This window comes from Stegodyphus dumicola, chromosome 12 (genome assembly GCF_044657685.1).
Source record: "Stegodyphus dumicola isolate Sdum_Otavi_A_Nest chromosome 12, ASM4465768v1".
NCBI classification, from domain to species: Eukaryota; Metazoa; Arthropoda; class Arachnida; order Araneae; family Eresidae; genus Stegodyphus; species Stegodyphus dumicola.
The window spans coordinates 19,459,929-19,476,985 of NC_140779.1; the positions used below are offsets into that span (position 1 = coordinate 19,459,929).

Consider the following 17,057-nt stretch of genomic DNA (forward strand, 5'->3'; position numbering starts at 1 on the left):
CGTTCAATGATGTTTTCTTGGTGGTAACGGGTCCCTGGAGCTCTCCATATGAAAGTCCGGAGAGAATCAGACTGCAAGCTAAACCTGGACTCGTCGGAAAACATCACACAAGCCCACTGTTGCGGTGTCCACAATGCATGCTCTCTACTCCAGGGTAACCGCAGGAGTTGCAGTAAGTGGAACGCATCTGACAGGTCTACGAGTATATAGACCAATCTGCCCTAAGCGTCTGTACACGGTCTGTCTTGAAATTGTCGTACCAGTGGCTGAAGAGAGCTGACGAGACAGATCTGAAGCTGTGCTCCGCCTGTTTCTTTTGGCAGTAACTGCCAAATACCGGTCTTCATTCGGCGTTATAACTCTGGGGCGACCTGTGCTGTAACGTCTACTCACATTACCGTCATCTTGGAATCGTCGCCAAAGCCTGGAGCTGACACTCTGGACAATTCCAAGTTCGTCTGATACTTCCAGTAGGGTACGCCCACATTCCAGACGGCCGATAATTCTACCACGTAAAAAATCATCCAAATGCGTCCTTTATGTCATAACTATTCGGTTATTGGCCTTAAATGCTTATAAAGCGCCTGCGAACAGTTTTACTTCTTTTCCTGTATTCCTTATATATCACTCTCTTACACTCTCGTCATTGTGACGTACCATCGGTGTCATCTGGTTACTTCCTGAAATTTGCATATGATTCCTGAAGATAAGTGTAGTGATTTTACAGGTGATATATTTATTTTAGAGTTCGATTTCCGCGTGACTCCGAATTATCCTTAATTTATGGACATGAGTGTATTTTAAGTTAACAACACTACAAAGGATCAAAGGCTTTTAAAAGTGTTTGTTCAGAATTTGCAGATACACTGGAAGCTGTATCATTGCCATCACAGTTCAATTAGTTGGAATTTTTACAATTAACATTGTTAACATATTTGATACGAGCCATGAATAATAACTAAATCAATACTGAGATGATTGGACTTAATACTGCAAAAAGCTATATTCAGCTCACTAGCCGCTAGTGAACACTACTAGTGGTTAAGCAACTGTGCCAAAAAGCAAAAAGAGAGAAAAATCCCAAAACAAAGTAGTGCATATATTCCAAATAAAGATGCAGAAGTTTTAAAAGCCAAACTTTTAAAAAAACTTCTAGCAAAATGGGGCGTAAGCAATAGGCCTGGCTAATAGAAAGATGAATACATGCAAAGTTAAAAGCATTTCAAAACATAATACAGTACCGTGCTGATAGTAGCATCAAGTAGCGGCAATAATGCATACCGAATTATTAAAGCATTTAAATCCATCCCACTTTCAGTCCGAAGCAAATATTATGCGATAATAAAAAACAGAAGCACAGTTGCATATTGCATGAAAGGTGCAAAAACATTTTAAACAACAAAAATGAAAATAGTAATAGAAAAAGCAAACACAACTTCGTCAGGGGTTGGTGCAACGATTGAAGTAAATCATCATCCTGTTTCTGAATTGATAGCAATAAAAATTATGCATTAGAGATAAATATTTAAATTAATTTCAGAAACTAAATAAAAGTAATTCGTGGCTTTATCAATCCGACCTCTGAAAGAAGGAGTAAGTCGTGCAATGATCGCAAAATTATAGCATTAAAACCATAAATAGCTTAAAATTCTGAAAATTTCCAAGCAGACTGTGTTTAATAAATGAATCCATGTTAACATAATTCATTCAAAACATGGAAATGGATACAAAAATATATAGAAAAAAGAATAGTTAGTTCTTACAACTGAAAACAGTAAAGCAACACTTTTTTGAAAGTGAAAACTGATTAATTCGACTTGGTTAGCAGAATAAGACTGGTGTGAATTCTAACATGGGCTAGTTAATGGAATTTATATCAAATATTGAGGTGATTAATAACGTAAAAGTAATTAGAAAAATTCTAATGCAGTATCAAACGTGAGTAATAAAAAATGAAAAATCTTGAAAGGAAAAATATGACTTTATCTGGATTATAAATTCTCAAAGCAATCACAGTGCCAACCATTCTGCCAAAAAATTAAGCTCAAGTGACGCTGGACTTCGCTTATATATATATATATATATATATATTGTTATGAAATGTACAGGGGCGGTAAGATGGCTTCCTCGCAAAGCAGTTTAAGGGTTGCCATAAAGAAGAGAAGGCATTGGAGAGCAGGGTTTCCACATTTGGCGAGAAATCGCCCATTTGGCGACAAAATTGGCGATATGCCATGGACGAATGGATAACTTTCTGGAACGAATTCTCACCGGTTTAGCAGAGAATGTTCACGAATACAAGCGGAAAGCTATATAAACCTTGCTGAACCTTTTCTCACCTGCGACGCACAAAAAATCTTTCTGGAATTTCGTGGCACACCAAAAGCTAATGTATATATGTATTTATTTATACACAAAATTTACAATAAATTTTTGTTTTTAATTTGAAAAATATACAATTATAAAACCATAACATATTTATTTATATGCAATAATAATAATTATCAATGTGATACCTGCGCTTGCTTCAATGAACACAAAAGTTTGATATTCGGCTCAATATCTGACAACGCAATCAAGTAATTTTTGTATACCATTTTTTGTTATTATTGACTGCGAAATTTTTTTAAAAAAATTAAAAAACAAAAATTCTTCAATTTAATTGATTTATTTCAAATTAAAAAAAAACAGTTTTAGAGCTATTATTTTTAATTAAAATGGTCTGAAACCAATATATTTCGTTTAAATTTATGTTTAAAAAAAGTTATATATTTTTGAGTTCCGAGTTATCAAGGAAGTGCCGAAAAAATTCAAATGCTGACACACTTACAATCACACACACAACCACACAACAGTGACATATATAAAAACATTTAAACTAGACATTATTAAGGAAAAAAAATTGTCATTGTGTATTAAATACATGATAAAAAAATTGCAAAATGTCAAATACATGTATTTGATTGCGGCACACCTATATCCTACTCATGGCACACCGGTTGCGGAGCATTGAGTTAGAGTGTGCTTATCGAAAGTGCGAGTCAGAGTGCCTCGTCTGGAGTGCGAGTTAGTTAGTATCGAGTTGGTGTCCCGTCTAGCGAGTCAATCCCTGCGGAGTCGATCGAGTTAACAGCCGGGCAGCGAGTGCCGAGTGGGTCGTCGAGTGCACTGAAAGAGTCTCGTAGTGTATCGCGGTTAGTGGTTCGTCGAGAGAGTGTGTTAACCTCCGGGAACGAGTGAACCGAAGAGTCGGGAGCTGTGCTCTGTGTGTCGTCGAGTGCATCGCGAGTTATAGCGTGGAGAGTCTCGAGAGTGCGTGGAGTTCCGAGAACGACCGAACAGAGTCGGGAGCTGTACTCTGGTGCTTTGCAGTGAAGCTGTTTCCACCGATGTTGCCTGACAGTGTGAAGGCTGTGTCGCTGATTGTTCAGCGAGTGTATAGTAGATCTTCGACGACTGTAAAAGTGTTTTAGATCTTTCCTGATTAATATTGGCTAAATAAAGTATGTTTCGATACTTCATCATCAAGTGTCCTCATTATTCATTTCAAATCCACACGAACCCTGTACGAACGTGAAGGTAGAAAATAACGTAACAACTGGTGTCAGAAAAAAGAAAAATGCAACAATATATGTATATATATATATATATATGTATTGATTGTACTTTTGATATCTGTTAATATGGTAATTGCTTATATTATTGATAATTAGTTTTACAATTCTGCTTTCTAGATTTCACAAGATGATCCTATGGATTCCTTAAATGAAACGAATCAGTCGGATGATGATTTCGTTTTCAACAAATTCAACATTTCGATGTTGGAAGACATGATACCACAGGTAAAAAAATATGTTCTATTTTCAATTGTAAATCAATTAAAAATATCAGAATTAAGAACACAGAAGGGAAACCAAACCCCATGTGATGTAACTTAAAATAATAGATGTGGAAAAAATACTACTTATTATTTCTCATTTTGATTATGTAAGCCCTGATCATTAATATGGTTTCTTTATAAATCCTTGTAATACTTTTTAATTTCACTTTAATAGTTTTTTAAGGTATTTATGTTAATTAACTAGTACTTTTATGTTACGAATCTATTCTGTCATTACTCCTTCTTAGTTTTCTTGCTAGAATGCAAATTTAGCTAGCGTGTATTTAAGTAAGTATTTGAGATTGCTTTAGTCAGAGCGTGTTCTGCCTGCTGAAGGCCACAATGCTAGTTGATAGTCTAAGGTAACCGTTCCTATCTACAGCGCTGTTTTAATATCTTATTAATAGTGCTGCAGGTGTAAATTAAAAGCCAACTTGCTCATTTAAATACCTTTGTGTAGCGTTTGGCTAATTAAGACTTCGATTTAGTGTTAAATTAAAATTCTACTTTCCAATTCACACCATAAATGCTGGCTGGTTTGTAAGAACTGAAAATGCCTTCTGTTCAACTTACTGAATTCTTAATAAAAGGGTCTTTACATCCTTAATAAGTTTTTGATTGCTTATCTAGAACAGTTGTTCTTCAACTCTTAGAACTTCACGGACTATTACATATATAATTTTATATTTGGAGGACCACTAATATGAATTCAAAAACTTAAATCAGACCTTAAAAACAACATATTAATACCCAAAAACAATATTCAACATTCCAATTCATGTAATTCTAGTTTTCATTTGTTAATATAATTTACGAAACATTCAGCACCCTTTATGAAAATTCAGGCTACGGCCCTGATTATGAGTAACAAGTAAAACACTATTTACGTCTCACTGATAAACATATTTAGATCACATTGAAAAATTATATAAAAAGTACAAAAACATTACCTTCTTGTACAGAAAGCTTCACATTTCCATATCCCCACAAAGGAACTTCACGAAAAGCAAGAAGAAACCGGCAAACGCAAAGCAATATATAAACTGAAAGTGATATGCCGCCAATTTTTAATTATTGTAAACATAATAATCATCGCTTACTCAGTAATGGCGCCATCGATCAACAGTTAGATAAAACAATAACGGAAACATTCAGTGATGCAATTATAAACAAGAATGCAGATGGTTCTCATAAAAATCCATCAAGTTTCCTACTGAAACGGAGAAATACTGTATTATTAACGACTACAATAGCATGTGTTTGTAATTCAAAAAGAAAGAGAATTCGAGTTTGCGCTATTATTGATAACAGCAGCATATCCATGGATGCCAGCTCTCACTTTCAAATGTCGCTAGATACACATGCAAAAGTAGCTAAAAAGTCGCTAAATTCAGATAGAATTTCGCTAAAAGTAGTAGCTAAAGTTTAAAAAAGAAGTATAATCCATATTCCATAATAGGTTTTGTTACTCGTCATTTTTTAAAATGAATCTTCGTAAAAATATAAATAATGTCCCAATTTTTCTGCGAACCATCAAAACGTTTTCACTGACCACCAGTGGTCCGTGGACCACCGGTTGGCGACCGCTGATCTAAAATATAGCGATAAGTGGTTTAAGTCTATATAGGGATCTTGACTTAGTGTATGTTACCAAAACAAGTACGACTGTACAAGTTTATCTTAGTTTACGTGGACCAAATACATGTTAAGCTTTAAAAAATATGGAGTAAAACGATTCCATATTTATATTTTTCTATATGTGTAACGGATTAGTTTCGTGATGAAGGGATATGAAATAATTTTGTTCCGGAAATACAGAGTTTATCATATCAAAATTTAAAAAAAAAATCAGTTTGCTTAATAACAATAATATGTTACTAATGTTTTACTGCAAAGAATAATTCTGAAATAAGTGAAGTTATATCCGAAAATTACGTAAACATGCGCTTGCTTCTTCTTTTATAAATCATTATTTTTCCTGAAATACTACAGGTTTGTTTTCAAATTAATAATTTAGGGCTTATACAAGCATATGTACACATACACACGCACTCACATACATATATATCTGTTAACTATAAAATATGAAAAAGATTACTAAATTGGAATCAATTGCCAATAGATCTTCAGACTTGTGAATTTTAATTAAAAGCATCAACGCGTCAGAGGATACGCTTTGCTGCGTCACTGTGCCGCATGCTATGTCACTCTTTTCCTGCAATCTCTCTGCACTGCGATATCTGTAACTCAATCGCTGCTCAGGATTCACACAATGATTTTCTGGCTACAAATAGGACCGAAGTGAATAAGCATTGCTCTTTCTCGCTTGCTGTTGCCTGAATAAACCACCTCTCTCGTTTCGCCTTCTTCTTCATTGTCTAAAATATAAATTACATATATAAAAATAGTGGGGCGTGTTTAGCCCTCTAGTGTTACTTTTTAGTCAGAATATATATATAAATATATATGTGATGTACCAGCTTTAGTCGTAGCTTAAGTTATCAGACGATAAATTTAAAAAAACAGGATCAATTTATTATTATTCAGGAGAAATAGCAGTTACAAAATCAGATATCCGGAGTAAATAAAAAGAATTACTAATAACTTTTTGTATGAAGTTTACTGCATCGTGACATTTAAGAAAAATCCCCCCGATATTCCTTTGCGAGTTCTTTTATAGCGTCTGGAAAGGCGGAGCTTCCAAGAAATGACGTCAGCCTCGTCAGCCAATCCAGTTCGCTTTAAATATTTCAAGAACATTCTATAACTGTACGTGTAGAAAAGGCGGGAAAAACAATTTGACTACGGGGCTGTGGATTTAATTCCACGTACTTTCAAATAAGAGAACGTCGCCATTAAAAATGAAAAGAACATACAGTTAGAAATTTAAGCGTATTCTTGACTATCGAGTTTTATTATTACATATATATATATATATATAAACTATTGAATTTGAGTTTGAAAATGAGGGAGTCGGGGAATATCTCTTCTAAAGCATGAATCTCGTTTATTTGTGATCTTCATGAGCAATTTAAATTTAAAAGAATATTTACTAATTTTGTATTTAAAGGTTCTTTTGGCTTAAATGGAGTAATGTATCTTTCTATTGATTGAATATTGTTCGTGACGTATAATTAGACTCTAGCAGAATAATAATTTGGCTCTTACTTGGAAGAAAGACGAAACACTCTTACTTAATTTTTGGGTTTATATTTATTTTAACTAACATTTATTTTAAGTTTAAACTATCTTTCCTGTCAAGCCTTACTTTCCCCTGGAACTGCCAATGCCAGAATATGTAAATTTGAGTAGAACGCGCAAGCATTCAAATTATCAGCGGAAGTAGTATGATTTAAATAGAAGGAAACAAGTTCGGTGAGAGAGTTATTCTTACTTCGCGAGCGCGGAGGTAGAAATCGAGAATTAAAGAACCCCGCGTTGCGGCCTATGTGCTTGGAAGTAGTTGCAATTGTTCCAGTGAGCTTCAAGTCTGCTGAATTAGCTGCGGTATTTGTAAAACGCGGTGAGTTAGTTATTTTAGAGAGCCTCGTAGTTAGAATCTTGTCTTTATTTTCTTTTCAGGTTATTATTTTATTTTGACTGCCTAGTTGGCAAAATTTGTAAGCGTCAAGAGGACGCAATTGTAAATTAGTACGTTGAATAAAAAGGGACTTAAACCCTTTATAAGACTCTGTGGTTTATACAAGCTTTCACAGTCACCTCTTGGTTGCGTGCTAGTTAGAGGCGCGCAACGTTATATTGGCGCCCGAACACTTATCGAACTGAAATGGCCGAAAACTGGATGGAAGCCGCTGGACAACACCAAGAAATGACAACGCAGTTAGAAGGATTTGGATACCTGGTCCAGACTTTGAGAGCATCAATCAAGCCAAACGTCTATTTCGACGGAAAAAATTCGGTGGCGGTATTTCTCGAAGGTATAGAAAACCACTTTCAGCTCTACCCTGTGTCTGAAAGACAAAAAGTTGCCATCGCCACATCAGCACTAAGAGGACAGGCTGCGCTATGGTGGTAAAATATAGGCAAATTTCTTCTAGGTGAATTTGGAAGCCCGACGTATACATTTGAAAATTTCAAAAAATCGTTAGTAAAGGCCTTCCCCATAGTGAAAGATCGCGCACGGCTGCAAGCCGAACTATATAGTTTCTATCAACGGGATACAGCAGAATTGACGGACTTTATTTTACGAAAAATCAAGCTAACGGATATGCTGTATGGCAAGAAACCCGATGCGGAGATTATTGAAATAATATTACCAAGATTGTTACCCGCTGTCCAAGACTACTTTGAAATTAGAAACCCAACCACATTGCAGGAACTTTTCGAATTGGCGGTGAAGTTTCAAAATCGCAGAATCGCGGAAAGAGCGAGAGGGGAAACATATTCTCAAAGTACCAGAAGGAAGGAGGAAACAAGAAATGGAAATCGCTCATATGGGGGAAAGAACTATCAAGCTAACGCATCGAAACTCGAAGGTCAAGGCCCAAAAAGGAAATTTGAAAATAAGCATCCGCGTACCCAGAAGACACAGATTGAAAGGAAAGCTTTAAACGACTAGAGGGGCCTGTGAAAGGGAGGGTCCAGACCCCGGAAGTTTTAGAAAAACCCTCAAATAGACATCTAAATACAGTCATCGTAAAAAACTCACAGCTACCAATTATACAAGTCCTGGTTGGCGATGTACCAGTAGAAGCCCTCATCGATACAGGGGCAGAAGGAAATTTCATGAGTGAAAAGTTGTTCAAAAAGAATTTTTTTAGGATACGACTCTTTAAAACCAGAAATACGGAAATTATAGCGGCGCAAGGAAAAACATGTCACTGCATCGGGAAAGTATCATTAAACATACAGGTAAAAGAGGAAAATCTCAAAGTATTAATTTTTGTGGTGAAACACCTCCAACACTCTCTTATTTTAGGTATGGACTTTTTAAGGGCCGCGAGGGCCAAATTAAATTTTCAAGATAGTTCCGTGGTGCTGGAGATGGACCAGAGGGTGGTGGAACCGGTGGAGACACCTGAATTGGACCTTAGCCATTTGAATGACCAGGAAAGTAAAGCAATACAGCAAGTGGTGAGTAATTTTTCTCATTTGTTTTCAGAAAAACCGGGAAACTGTCAGATCGTGACTCACAAGATTCAATTAAATGCCGAAAAACCTTGTAGGACTAAACCTTACCGCTATGACAAACAAAAAGACGTAATCATCGAAGAACATATTCAGGAGATGTTAAAGAATAAAATAATAACGCCCATAAATAGTGAATACGCGAGTCCAGTCGTACTATGTAGGAAAAAGAACGAGTTTCCTCCTTCGGATAAAAGAAATTGGAGGTTTGCTATCGATTATAGAAAACTAAAGAGCATAACAAAATTTCCAGTTTACCCTTTGCCGGTTATAGACGAGATCATTAGACAGATCAAATCGACGAGATATATGTCTACTTTGGACTTAACGTCTGGCTACTATCAAATAGCTATGAGACCCGAAGATATACATAAAACCGCGTTTATAACAAAATCGGGCACTTATGCATTTTTACGCATGCCTTTTGGGTTGTGTGGGGCCCCATCAACATTCCAGAGAGCTATGGACATTGTTCTAAAGCCTGTCCTAGGAAAATCAACTTTAATTTATCTAGATGATATAATTATAACGAGTAGTACGTTGGAACAACACATTAGTGACCTCGAACAAGTTTTTAAATTATTAAAAGAGGCCGGTCTTACAATTAACGCCTCAAAATGCAAGTTCGCAACTAAAGAACTTAAATATCTCGGTTATAAAATTTCGCAAAAGGGTATAGAAACGCAAGATTCAAAAATAAAAGCTATTAAGAATTTCCCACCGCCTAACACCGCCAAGAAACTTTCGTCTTTCCTTGGACTATGTTCTTACTATCGATCTTTCATAAAAGATTTCGCTAATATTGTTGAACCACTCTTAGTAATCAAAAGAAAAAAGAGTAAATTTACGTGCACAGCGGAAGCTAACACGGCTTTTGAAAGATTAAAAGAAGCCCTTATTAATGCCCCTGTTTTAAAATTCCCTGAGGGGGACGAAAACCTGGAAATTGCGGCAGATGCATCAGACTATGCGGTGGGTGCGGTTCTTATGCAAAATAACCATCCGCTGGCATTTTTTTAGTAAAACATTGAATCAAACACAAAGGAATTATACAGCTACAGAAAGAGAAACATTAGCCGTATTAATGGCTGTACACAAATTTCGAGTTTATTTCGGCAAATCGCCAGTAACAGTCTTTTCGGATCATGCGGCTGTTGGTAGACTTTACTCGGGAAAAAACCTAACGCCCAGGTTAATAAGATGGGCTTTAAAACTCCAAGAATATAATATCACAATAAAATATAAACCGGGTAAGGAAAACAATGTAGCTGACGCACTTTCTCGTATAAAACTGGACGATGAAGGTAATGAACTTAAATGCGCTGTGTTGACTTCAAAAATTTTAGATTCTAGAGATACGGTTATTACTGAACTGAAAGCTGATCCTGAATTTGGAAATATCTATGCTTATTTGAAAGACCCCGAAGGCTTTGAGCATACAGATATCGATGCGATAAGAAATAGAGCAAAAAACTATGAAATAATAGATAATTTATTATTCTATACGAAAACAACGAACAAAAATCTTGAGTATAAGCCAGTCATCCCAGCCTCGCTTCGATTAAGCATTTTGAAGGAGTTGCACGAAAAAAAAACAGCGGGCCACCTCGGGGTCAGAAAGACTTTAAAAAGGGTACGCGAGGCGGTATATTTCCCGCAATTATACAAAATAGTAACGGCGTATGTCAGGTCCTGTAATCAATGTCAGTTAATAAATGATATTAATTACAGCCCGGCCGGGTACTTAAATAGCATTCGCGCTACATTTCCGAATGAAATTTTAGGCATAGGTCTCCTTGGTCCCTTCCCCCAGAGTGAGTTAAATAAAAATCGTTTTCTTTTAGTAGTAGTAGATCATTTTTCAAAATGGATAGAAATTGTTCCACTTAAACGCGCGTCAGCCAAAACAGTCGCAGATGCATTCTTACACAGATACAATTTAAAATACGGTGCACCGATAAAAGTCATTAGCGATAACGGAAAACAATTCATTAGTCAAATATTTGAAAACATATGCAATGGACTTGATATACGCCATATCAAAATGGTTCCGTATAGACCACAGGCTAACATAGCAGAAAGAGTTAATAAAAACATTGTAAAAATAATTCGCAGTTACGTTAGCACACATCACAAGCGCTGGGATGGCTACATAAATGAATTAGCTTATGCTTTAAGAACGGCACATCATGATACTACGGGAAAAACTCCAGTAGAATTATTTTTAGGCAGAAAGTTAATTACGCCTTTAGATAAATTATTCTTTGTGCAACAAAGAGAGCAGGAATTTAGACAAAAGGACGTGCAAAAACTAATTGATCAGGCGCTTAAAACCTCGGATACGGCAAGAAATAGGCAGAAAATTTATTATGATAAAAAACGCCGTGAAGCAGATTTTAAAGTTGGTGATAAAGTATTGAAACGGAAATTTTCTTTATCAAGTGCCCCAGACAATTTTATGGCAAAGCTGGCTCCAAAGTTTGAAGGCCCCTATGTAATTCAGGAAATCAAAGGAGTAGTCTTATATCTTAAAAACGAGAGAGGGGAAATCTGTAAAGCAAGTCCCGACGAGGTGAAAAAATACTATAATCTAAATGATTTTGAAATCCTTAAAAGTTTCTTGCAGGACTCAAGTCTAAACGAAATAGAAGGGCCAGAGACTGCAACAACTATTCCACCACCCAAGAAACAGAGAACTGAAGAGAGACCTAGCACTTCTACAACCCGGACGTCGGTATCAAAAAGAAAAATGAGTTTCAAACTCCGGCGTTTAAGAAAAACAAAAATACAGATGAACCGGGTAAAGAAACCGTGGTAAAGACGAAAACACCACCTACAAAAGATGGCAGGAGAAATTACACATCAAGGAGAACGCGCACACGGCCACAGAGTCAGGTGCCAGCAAGGCCGCCGTTCCGGAAACTGAAACGCCAACAGGAGGCAGAGAAATACGAGGAACAGAAGAAATTCAAGGACTCCAGACCGGAGGACGTCAAGACCAGCCGTCCCAGGCAGAAACGCAAAGGACAACAACCAGACGATTACTCCGTCAAGAGGCCAGCATGTAGAGGACGCAAAAGAAAGAACAACGGTGACGACAATTGGAGATCAACAAGGAGAAGATTGACATCCATGACACCTCTAACTTGGGATCAATTTTGTCAAAAACGGATGACGGAGTTTCAAGCATCGAAAACTCAAAGATAAGTTAAAACCTTCTATAATTTTTTTTTCTCTTTTGTTCCGAAATTTTATGCATAAGTACGAAGTTCTATGTTTTGACGAAAGTCAATATGTCTCGGTTGAGACTTAGTTTTGTTTTACTTTATTAGCTAAGGCAAAAGTATTATTTTCTTTAAGTGTAAAAGCTAAAAACAAGCATTTTCTGTTGGTCGAAAGACTAATTCTGTTATGTTAAAGCCAAAATTTGGCCGGAGATAAAAATAACTTCGTATTCTTGTACTAATAAGAATTTTAGTTCCAGTACCGCCAGCTTGGCGAAGTATGAGTAAAGTAAAAATTTATTTTCTCTTATTCATTTTATGGTAAATTGTAAAAAGCATATGTATTAAACTTTTGTAAATGTATGTAAATACTTGCATGTTATGTAAAAGTAGAATTTAGTCTAGAAGCATAAAATTGTAGATGCTAAAAGTGAATGCTTAAAAGCAATGAAGTCAAAATTTAAGTATTAAACTGTAAAGTCATGCTTTAGAGCGAAAGCCTGCATGTTTAAAGATGAATGAGGGGGAAGCTAGAATGAATGTGTTTTGTAGGGTTCTCCACCTACATTTGAATTTTTAAGAATATTAAAGTAGCTCATTGAGTTGTAGAATGTCGAGTAAGGTGTGTATATTTGGTTGTTGAATTCTAACAAATCATGGTGGTTAGGGGAAGTGTTGTAAGACTAAAACACGAATATTCCCGTTTGACACCACACACGGTGGAGAGCCAGGGTAAAGTTAAATTAATGCTTGAAAAATTGAATGAATGTGAAGTAAGCAATAACTAAGAAAAACGAATCGTTAAAAACAAAAATTTATTGTGTCAAGAAAGTGTAAATTATAATGTATGTAGAAAGATACTGATACTTATTCCTTCCAGATGCTGGAAGGAAAGACCAAGATTGATTGATGAAGTCCAGGAAAATTTGCTGTAAGAAGAGAGAGTTAAAACGAGCAACAGAATACAATTTGTTACATAAGAATTTTTTTGTGTAAACTAGGTTCTCGCCAATTAGTTCAGAATTAGAGAAACTTACAACAGGTCGTTTGTAGGACCTGCTTCCAAGTTTTCCAATTTCTGGCAGCGGCAAATGTAGGGTTTATATTTATTTTAACTAACATTTATTTTAAGTTTAAACTATCTTTCCTGTCAAGCCTTACTTTCCCCTGGAACTGCCAATTCCAGAATATGTAAATTTGAGTAGAACGCGCAAGCATTCAAATTATCAGCGGAAGTAGTATGATTTAAATAGAAGGAAACAAGTTCGGTGAGAGAGTTATTCTTACTTCGCGAGCGCGGAGGTAGAAATCGAGAATTAAAGAACCCCGCGTTGCGGCCTATGTGCTTGGCGGGAAGTAGTTGCAATTGTTCCAGTGAGCTTCAAGTCTGCTGAATTAGCTGCGGTATTTGTAAAACGCGGTGAGTTAGTTATTTTAGAGAGCCTCGTAGTTAGAATCTTGTCTTTATTTTCTTTTCAGGTTATTATTTTATTTTGACTGCCTAGTTGGCAAAGTTTGTAAGCGTCAAGAGGACGCAATTGTAAATTAGTACGTTGAATAAAAAGGGACTTAAACCCTTTATAAGACTCTGTGGTTTATACAAGCTCTCACAGTCACCTCTTGGTTGCGTGCTAGTTAGAGGCGCGCAACGGTATAAATTAAGTTGCTGTTAATTGAAAGTAGATTAGTTTGTTCCCCTTGACAAGTCAATTAATCCGTGGTCAATGACAATAGTTACTTTTTCAATACTTAAAATTTTTACTTTTGATTTTGATATTTTTGCGTTTAATGATTTTTGTTTACAGACTTTTATGTTTTTAAAGCAATAGAGGGTTAGGAAATATCAATTTAAAATACTAACTGAAAAATTGTCTAATAATTTTTTTTTCTTCTAATAATTCATGGTTTTAATTACCTTTCTGTTGCTTGAAGATGGTATATAAAATTTTTTATAATTAGAAATTATCGGTTTATTACTTTGCAGCTTCAGCGCAAATTATAGGCTTTTTAATTTACTCATAATTACTTTTAATTAGAATATATCTATGTAATAATAGCAAAATTCTGGAAGCACTGATCTAGGAACTTTATGACTTGGAAGAGTAGAAATACTGATGGCGTAGATACTTGATGCTTAGAATGTCCATCCATTTTGAAGAAGCAGTTGAACCGGATTAAATTCCATATTAATTTAAATTCATATTTATGACCACAAATCACTTGGCACTCAGATCGCGCCTATTTCCAGAAACTTTACAATTTTGATACTATGGCGATAGAAGCGATCATTGCAGCAGCGTCTTGACAGGATGAAAGCGTAAGCGAAAAGAGGGAGGGTGTCGAAGTAGTAATGCAGAGGAAGAATGCAGGGAGTCAAAAGATTTTAGTTTACAATTACTTTGATTGGGCAAGAGATATCTGCACTAAGCGTTACGTAAGACTGCATGATTAATTTGAATTACGCAGTTTAGAATTAAGGCGTTATTTTTAAGGTAGAGAGATGAAGTCCCCAAATTAAATAAATTTAAAAAAAATTAAAAAAAAAAAAAATCTGAAATTTTTTCAGATTTTAAATTACGTCCAAAGAGGCGTTTTTTTTTTTTAACGTTTTGAGTGTTACCTTTATTTATTAAATATCATGTTCTTTGCACTTAAACCATAAAATTCAGTTCAAGAGCAATATCGCAAAATAATGTTAAATTAAGCATATCTATAGATTTTCCGATATACACAGTCTCGCGAGCTGGAGATAAAAGTATTTTTTTTTCTATATAACGTTGCCATTTCTCGCTTTTAAAGCATTGAGTTTGTAAATCAAAAATTCGTTAAAGGTTTACAAAATATAAAATCTATAATAAAACAAATTCCAAATTTGGGATTTCAGATGCCCATATTCGCAGTAGGATTTCGTCATTCAAAATTCGATGGCTCTATGTACCATTGTTTTATCACAATGCGAGAAATAGACAATCATTTATGCAGATTTTTCATTATTTAATTTCTTCAAATATAATGCAGGACTCTAACATTTTGTGGCAACAGTTTGAAAAGTGAACCGACGTTTATAAGTCCGACGCAAAATCGCAAAACGAAAGCAATAGTCCTTCGGGACTGAAATCCCTTTGGACTAATAAAAAGCGTTTATAGCCAATTAAAATTAGAAGTTTGCTTTCATATTTTTCATTTTACACATTCCTCCCTTTCAAAGAGAAAAAAGTGGAGTGATAGAGAAGCCTTTTTGAGAGAAAAAGCACTAGAGGAGCAAAATGAGAGAAATATAATTTTGAAAATACAAAACATAAAATTAACTTTTGAACAATTAAAAATTTACAATACGTAAAGTAATAATTTTAAGCACTGTATTCTTTTAAAACAATTGCACATGTTTGAAGTACTTTTTAAAGCTCTGTTAAGATTTGAATCCAATTTATAAAACGTTGTTGCTTCTGGAACATTAACATCACAATTTTGATACTTCAGACAGGATTTCCAAACTTTTTACACACAATATCACAATTATAAAAAATTTATGTACCCATTAATTATTACGAATAATCATAAATCTTAAAATTTTACACCATACTAATTTTTACATTTATAGGTATTATTTTAACATTAGTTAAAATTTAATAATAAAAGTAACAACCATTATTGAAATAATGGTTGTTACTTTTATTATTAAATTTTACAATTTTCTTATTTTACACAAACTGGAAGACCCCACAGCTTTCTCAAAGTACAAACATATCCAGCTATTTGGGCATAACCATTTAAAACTGACTTATGAGTGTTTAAGGGTTGCTGTGGCAGTTACTTATAAAGGCTTCCGTTTCTTGTTTAAAGGCAACTGGCCTTTGAGAACTGCATTAAAACGTTCCATTTTATTTAAAAAAAATCATTACACTCCAATATACGAAAGAATAAAAATCCTATATAAAAAATTAAATGAAGTGAGAGCCTTCAAAGTTATTTTATGAGGAGGGTAAAAGGAACAATTATGCAGAGGTAAAACAGGCCTCTGTTTCTGAACCAGTACTCCCTTAACATCAATTACATTTAACATACAATTATTGATAATTATAACATTCATTTACCATAATTCCAAACAAATTTTAATACATTTTACTCTTTATTTAATTCTCATATAAATTTTATTACGATTATTCAGATTTGGTATTTCTATATCAATTTTAACAATATTTAATATATATATATGTAAGATATAACAAAATATAATGGCTACATTATGAATAATTGGCGACCTCAGTTAACTATTCTAGATTTGGTGGTCTCCTCCTAAATTCATTTATTCTCCCAAATTCGACATCCTTCCATATCATATAACGCTGCTTGAAAAATGGAATTAAAACCTAAAATTTCACAGATTAGCTGTACTTATGCATCAGACTTAGTATAAATTTTCTTGCCGCAATAACTACATCAATCCTTTCCTTAGCATCCGCCATGCAAACATCTCTATGTTGCTATGCCCTCCTTTGTTTTTATTCTAAGATGATATAACTTGCATATCAAAAATATTGTAATTGCTTATGATCTAAAAAAATCTCATATACTAAGAAAGGAGTTGATATGTGCGAAAATAAAGATTGGTGATTTATAAAAATCTAGTTTTGTTATCTTCATCGGTATGCCTTAACCATCAGCCATATGCCGGTATGTCTCAACCGAAAACTGTTAAAAGTATCGGATTCCTCCTACGCATTAAATCACCACACACACACACACATATATATATATATATATATAATTTATATATTAAAAAGGCAGGCCTTGACTTGACTTTA

The 17,057-nt window shown here is 34.8% G+C and overlaps 1 protein-coding gene across 1 annotated transcript in view; it reads left to right on the forward strand.

Annotated features, from left to right (window-relative positions):
* The window catches only part of LOC118179507 (neprilysin-1-like), a 402,935-nt gene that overhangs the window by 300,051 nt on the left and 85,827 nt on the right, over positions 1-17,057 (forward strand). Inside the window, exon 8 of the mRNA XM_085827523.1 lies at positions 3,735-3,842. Within this exon, the coding sequence (XP_085683649.1) occupies positions 3,735-3,842 (108 nt within the window). The remainder of the gene's footprint in view (positions 1-3,734; positions 3,843-17,057) is intronic.